General features: G+C 36.3%; 1 protein-coding gene across 1 annotated transcript; it reads right to left on the reverse strand.

Moving 5' to 3' along the window:
* Positions 1-1584: 1584 nt before the first annotated feature.
* On the reverse strand, positions 1585-5953 carry LOC104277351 (GPI ethanolamine phosphate transferase 2-like; the record flags this gene model as incomplete). Its single annotated transcript, XM_009873960.1, has 3 exons — positions 1585-1797; positions 4163-4301; positions 5765-5953. Coding segments are annotated over 3 exons (541 nt in total), but the record flags the coding sequence as incomplete, so codon positions are not given.
* Between the last annotated feature and the right edge of the window lie 1256 nt (positions 5954-7209).

The raw sequence follows: 7209 nt of genomic DNA on the forward strand, positions 1-7209 counted from the left end.
GTATCCATATGAATCACATAACACTAAAAACACAGCACACCTCCTTTCCCTGACCAGAGCATTACGCTACAGCCTTCCACATCCAGGACACTCTAAGAAAAACAAGATCCTTTAAGAAGTTTACAGCAACAGGGAAAATTCACTTTAATACCGTGCAAAAAATCTATCATGACTTGGGTCTACATCCACATTACTGAGACTCTCCATTACTGAAAGGAGAGAAGGTCATAATAGATGCTTTTCCCTCAAACCTCCTTTCCAGTAGGGTAGCACCTCTAATAGCAGTTTGCAGTCACAAGCAAGTAGCATAAAAGTTTCTCACGCTTCCATCCTCAGCAATTTTTACTTCATTTCTAAGACCTACAAGTTGAAATTAAGCTGTTCCCAGAAAAAAATAAAATTAAAGATAAAAACAAGGAGCTAGTAGAAAGCTCATTCTGTTTCACTACTGCTTGCAGAAATACTGCTGGATGGAGCTTTGTGTTGGAATTTTCAGTAACACAGCCATATCCTGAACTCTGCCAACTGGGCAAGTTTCCTCTCTTAACACAAATACGTTAAGTGAGGAAATCTGTGCAGAAAAAACAAATCAGAATAGAGAAAGCATGCGTCCTACTACTGACCTGTTGCTACTACAAGCAGCATTTGTTTTGTTAGACTCTTGGACAGGGTTTAATTATGATTAGAAGCTGTGATGTTTAAAGATAATTAATTCTTGACCTACACCGATCATCTTGCTACATTTTACGTTGTTATTCACCTTAATTATTCATAGCTGTAACACTGCTCTGCATTCTCAACCAGTTATTTTAATGATTCAACAGATTAAAAATCAAGTGACAAGGACTTCAAGCTTCAGAGTCACTTTAAGATAACATCTAATGCCCATGGTAAAATATTCTCCTTCATATGCTGACTCATTTTTTTTCCCAATTACCATATTAACTTGCCTACTTATACTGCAGTTTGTATCATGCTTCATAACAAATACTACATTTTGCTAGGTTTGGTTTTTTCCACTTATGTTTTACTCTTTCCTCCAAATACTCACACACGTAGATACACGCACACATATGTGTATTTTTAATAAGCAACTTGGCAGTTCTCTGGGTTCTATCTCCAAGTACATTCATACATAAAAATAAAATCAAAATATAACTTACCTTAAATCATTTTGCAGCTTTAGCTAAACATTCTTTCTATTTAAACTAGAAAATTCACTCTATTCTGTCATTCCTTCAAATAGCTCAGGATCAGTGCCCTGTGAAGGATATCTCACAAATAGCAGATATGAAACTATGAAGACTTAACTACACTGGCAGTTTTACGTTAATCTTACTCTTTCATCATTATTTCTACACTTTCTGCCTACTAGAAGTAGTAGTCATTAAATAAAACTTTATTCAGTAGCAGTGTGCAAGAGTAGGTTTGGTAGAGGCAGAACTCAGTGCCATTTCTCTGAACGCTGCTCTCAACTGAATAGCTAATTTGCAGTGTCATGCTATACTCTTAAACCTAAAAGTCCAAACTGTGTCAGAAACAATTCCCTTTTGTACACGTACGTTTCTCATTTAGCTGCTTTACCTTTTTCATACGCAGGTGTATTCTCTTGCAGAAGTCTGCTGAGCTGGAAGCCATTCAAGTGCACAAAACGTAACTGTTCCCTCATTGTCTTGGCTTCCACAACTGGCAATATAAGGTTCCCAACACTGTTTCTTGAAATTGGTAGACCAAGACCTACTGCCAGCGTGCTAGCTAAATCAGTTTGTTGTACAACTTCAGGTTGGGTTAGAGGACCTAGAATCAGTAAAAAAGGGAAGAAAAAAGGAAAAAAAAAAGGAGAGAGGGAAAAAAAAAATATTTCAATAACATTCTGTTTCTCCAGAGACAGCTGGCATCTTGTTAATTTTAAAATGTTTTCATTGCTGTTAAATCAGCTATTTTAAGTGACCTACAAAGCACTGGGTGACCTTTTTCAGCTGCTGTCCTCTGCTGCTGTAAAACCAAAATTTGTTAAATTCCCAGCAAGTACTGTTCTTCAATGCTAGCAACTACTGTAAACACAACATGAATGTTATATAAGTACATGTAAGGAAAGAGAAATGGTCCAGGAGATCACCTTAGTATCAAGCTGTAGCCTATATCCTAAGAGGGTTTGATAATTTTGACATTAGAAAGAACAGAAGGCACTACAGTAGACAAATTTAATGCATAAACAAAGAACGACAATCTGAAATAATGCTTCCAGCATTCCAGAAGCTTCAATATAATGACAACAGCTCAAGATTTAATTAATATCAAGTTGCTAGGCAAATAGAATTAGAGCTCAGGTAAAGAATGTTGAGGCCCAAATTCATGGCTTCACGCAGGTAAACCCAGTGATTTTTCAAGGGTTCTGTGCAGGATCCCATTACTTTACTGCAGTTACTGGGACCAGCCTTCTGTCTCACAGACTTTTACACACAGGAAGTATTTCACTAACATAAATAACCTTTTGCTTAAGACTGTCTTGCCTTTTTTTGTTATTGTGTGCTTTACTAGTTACATAACTGCTTTTCTACTATGATTTTACTTCATTCTCTTTGTAATTCCATGCACTGAATGTTTTGACTTAAAGTACAGTAAAGAAAGAATTCTATATACAGTATTAGTCTCAAGGCTCCCTTTAAGAGCATTAGAACTTCTCTCATTTCTCATCTAGCTCTGATTAACCCTATGCTTGTACAGAATGCCATCTATAATCCCTAAAGCCTCTTTGCAAGAGTGCCTGCATGTCAGCAGTTTTCAGATTTCATCTTTAAAGGAAAATTCTTAACTGGTTAAAAAAAAGGCAAACTACCAAATGCATTAAGTCAACCACGGGTGACAAATCTCTACAGAAGGCTACACAAGTAATACGCTGATAGCATACTAAATGCAAAAACCCTCAGGATTACTATTTGAGGTCTACCAAATTAACCACAGTATACTTTGTCTACAGTAGGATCATAAGGAGCAGCCACAAACTTGATCCCAAAAGACAGGTGAATTTTCCCGTATTGTAAAAACTACATGTTCAGTTTAATCCTAACCAAAACTAATCCCAATAAAAAAGCAATTGCATTTACAAAACCTACACTCATGCAGCCTGGTTGTCAACACATACCTGTGAAATAAATAGAGCAAAAACTTGTCTGAGAGCTTTGGTCAGCTCTTGGCTTTTGGGGTTTATACCCAAAGAGTTCAACAACTCCGCAAGTAATGTTTTCTGTTGGCAGCTGGGCATCAGCTTTATAAGTAACAGACATAAATACACTGCCACTGTGCTGCAGGAACTTCTAGCAAGAAAAACAAGGCAAGATTCTGCAAATAGGCTCTAACCTCAAGGACATCAGATGGAAATGAGCAAAAGGCAGAAGGAGAGGCAGAGGGAAGCAATATTTTGAAGAAAATATCCACTCCTGGTATAACTGTTTCACCAATTTACTCACTCAAGGAGATTATTTAACCATGACTCTAAAAATCAGACTAAAGATTCCCAACCACACCACTCCCTTCTTGCCTCTTACCTTAAGCTATATTATACAAGTAGAAAATGAGTTTCAGAAACAGATAAACTCACATCCATGACTTAAAATTAACTGTCTGTCCATTACAGTAAATACACCCACATTTCATATTCTTTCCTTAATGCTTAGATTGTAATATTCATGTTTTCACTACTATCATCTTTAACTCTTGCACAAAAGCAATTCTTCCTATTCTCTATTACTTTCAGCACAAGAAATTGTCATTTATTCTGCTGTTCTGGCTGTCTGACAGGGCAAAACGGAGGCCAGGGAAATATTCTAGTGAAGAAAGACAAAACTCACTTCAGATGGGATTTTTACTTCTATCCGTGTCAATAGATCTCATTAGCTCTCAACACTCAGGTCAGACAGTGCTGTAAAAGGCTATCGTCTGAGAAACCACCAATTCTCTCAGTTGTTACAAAGCTTAAGTCATTGTTTCACCATGACACAGACACAAATTCTGGCTAAAAACAGTTTTAGGTCAGACAGAATGGGTCTTGCCAGATACCTGTAGAACAAACTAAAGCACTTTCCAGAAACAATTCTAGAGCTAATATAAATTAAGAAATGGCAATGTGTTCTAAAAAAGGTCAAGCTTCTTTGATCCTTACCGCTTCTCTTCTCAAAAGCGGAGCTGACAAACAGCAGTGGAGTGTGCACTTCTCCTTCTGAAGAACCACCATGACTCCCTGTTTCAGACATCCCATGATCCCCACAAACCACTAGTAAATTGGGCAGAGAGGCTTCTTCCTGCAAGTCACAGAAATAAATTTAAGTTACTGTACAAACAATATGCATACATATTATGCTTCACTATCACTTTCACACATGAATTATTTCTCAAAATAAATTCAATTTTTTAAAGTGGCTCACAACACCTGAACCAAATTACAAGAGACTTCTGCACCTAAATGCTGGTCATTTAAAACCATTAAGGCACACAGATGTATCTAACATACTTTTCAATATGTTACAAAACCCACAGAAAAGCTTTAAAAACACAGAGTCACAAGAAACTGATAGAAAGACTAAATAAACGTCATCATGGGACGCAAATCAGGAGTCCAGGAATAGTAACACTAACAAAGAAGTATTTCCCTCCTCCATTTCTTCAGCTTCACTGAGTTTTTTATATAAATGCTAACTTATTAATACTGCAAATATAAATATAATAGACACAATGTAAGACTACTTCTAATAGTTCCTAGGGTCTCAAGTGCTTTTGGGGTAGGAATCTGACATGACTGATATCAAATGACATTTATTCTTCTGGAGAAACAGAAGCAGAAGTGAGGCCTGTCCAACAACTCTAACAAATAAAGATATCAGAAAATAAATACTGTCATTCCATAATCAATCAGCTTTTTGTCATGTCTGGCTATTACTGGTACCTGATGTATGCAAAAGTAAAGTGCTTTTACTACTTCTGTATACTAAAATGGAGAAAAAGGCTTGCATATAGGTGGCAAAAGAAAAACATACTAACAAACTGTGGCAAAACCACTGCAGTGCTCATGAGATTATAACTTCCACAAGTAGGATTTAACCTCTCTTCTCATACAATAGTATCCCTTTGTCTAAAAATAGTATTGAAATTTCAACAAACAGCTATTCTGAATCGCAGTTGCCAAAAACAAACAAGAAAAAAGCTTCAGGCCACTTGGAATTAGGACTTAGCATTTCAATATCCGGACTATTTAGATAGGTCCAAATCTAAAAACAAATCCAGATTTGGTAATTTATGTCCTACATTTAGCATAAGGAAAATGCTGTTTACAACCACCAGTTCCAAATGAATCTTTCCAAAATCTAAGAATCAGGTATGCCTTCACCATTGTAGAAATCAGAGCCATTAGCTACATATGCTCATTACTCCTTCAGCTGAATTTCACTACTAAAAGGCACATCGACCCGCATTTTAATTTATGAGTGGTAAAATTTTGCATGCATTCCTCTCCTCTTCCTGCACACCAAGAGGGAGTTCTTTTCCACAACTGTTCAGAAGAGACTGTTAACAGATATTACTAAGGTCAGCCAGTAATTCCTTAAAAATGCTAGACTGTAATATTCACTGAGGAATGGCCAGGGAAGGAAAAGAACAGAACGATACCCGCTTTGGTCTAGGAATAAACAAACCACCACTCATAAACAAGCAAGTATTTTAACATTAGCCCACAACTAGCAGACATTGATTCAGGAAGGAGCTGTATTACCTTTGAAAGAAGAGATGTATGAATCTTCTTCAAGATGTTATCCATTTCACGAAGTTTTGGTCCCACTAAGGGGCTGTTTGGCCCAGTCATGTGTCCGATGTGGTCCAACCCCAGGTAATGTAGTATTAGGAGATCCCAGTCTTCTCTTTTTAACACTCTATCCAAATGCCTGGTAACATTATCATCAACCTCAGAAGTAAAAGGAAAACAAAAGGTAAAAACAATTTCCTTCTTGTAAAAAGCAGAAAAATTAGACAGCACTATCCATGAAAAATCTGTAGAAGCTGAATTCCAGTCACAATGTTAACAAGAACCAAAAAAAGCATTTAAGAAAAAAAAAAATCAGATGGATTAATTCAATGTCACGTAGTCAAAAATTCTGTCTTAGATTACTCACTCTGTTTCACTCTTTTCTGGTTACGAGACATCACATTACATACAACAGAGAAAACTGGTTGTAATGCTTCCACAGATACTTTTGAAAACTGTTTCGAGAAATTTTTTGTCATTTCTATCCTTCACATTCCTGATTTATCACTTGACAAAAAGTAGGTACCAGGAAAAGCTTCTCTCTTTGGTGCTTGGAAACACAGAGTTAAAAAAAAAAAACACTCTGCTTTTTAAACTCAATTTTTGCTACTGTGCAAATACAAAAAGATTGTAGAAAGAATAACAACACAGCAAGAAAGAAAAATTATTTGAGAAGTGCTATTTGGAGCACAACTCACATGTTAGGTTGGAAACCTATTTTTAGTTGCATATATTTCTCCCTGGATATTAAAAATCCTTTCAAAATTTCACATGCTATGCTGCTTTGTCGACTCTGGATATAACTATGCAAAAAAATATTTTAAAAATTCTGTTTAATGGACAGGAAGCATAAAGACTGCATAAAGAGCTTGAAAGTCATATAATTGCAGGCCCAGCAGCATGCTTCCAGATTTCCATTCCACAAAGAAACTTCTGCAAGTCTTAGAGGTAACCAACTAAAAGTTTCTTCCAATTCACACACTAGACTTACTTAATTTCCTTAAACACAATAGCAATATTCTTGAGTCAGTAGCAGAAGGTCAAAGGCCTGGTCTTACAAATCGTAAAGGTTCAAAATATGAACTGAAATTGCCAAACCACTTCTTTTTGATGTGTCCAGAATAAGGTTTTTCACAATTAACTTCATTTACTTTCTATGCACCCTCTTTGATAACATACTGAAACACTACTCACATTGCAACTACAAAAGCAATACAATACTATAAAAGTATGTCTCTAACAGATGAAGATTATATATTAATGGGCCTTTTAAAGATGGCACATATAATGTGATAGCAAACTGGAAACATGGATAACGGAATGTTAAACTAATTTAAATTGACTAATATGGTGGCCTTGTTGGACAAAGCTACAGCGCTGCTTCACATGGGAAAAGCAACTGATGTCATTTTCCT

The sequence above is a fragment of the Apaloderma vittatum genome, unplaced genomic scaffold (genome assembly GCF_000703405.1).
Source record: "Apaloderma vittatum isolate BGI_N311 unplaced genomic scaffold, ASM70340v1 scaffold20247, whole genome shotgun sequence".
In the NCBI taxonomy this organism is placed as follows: Eukaryota; Metazoa; Chordata; class Aves; order Trogoniformes; family Trogonidae; genus Apaloderma; species Apaloderma vittatum.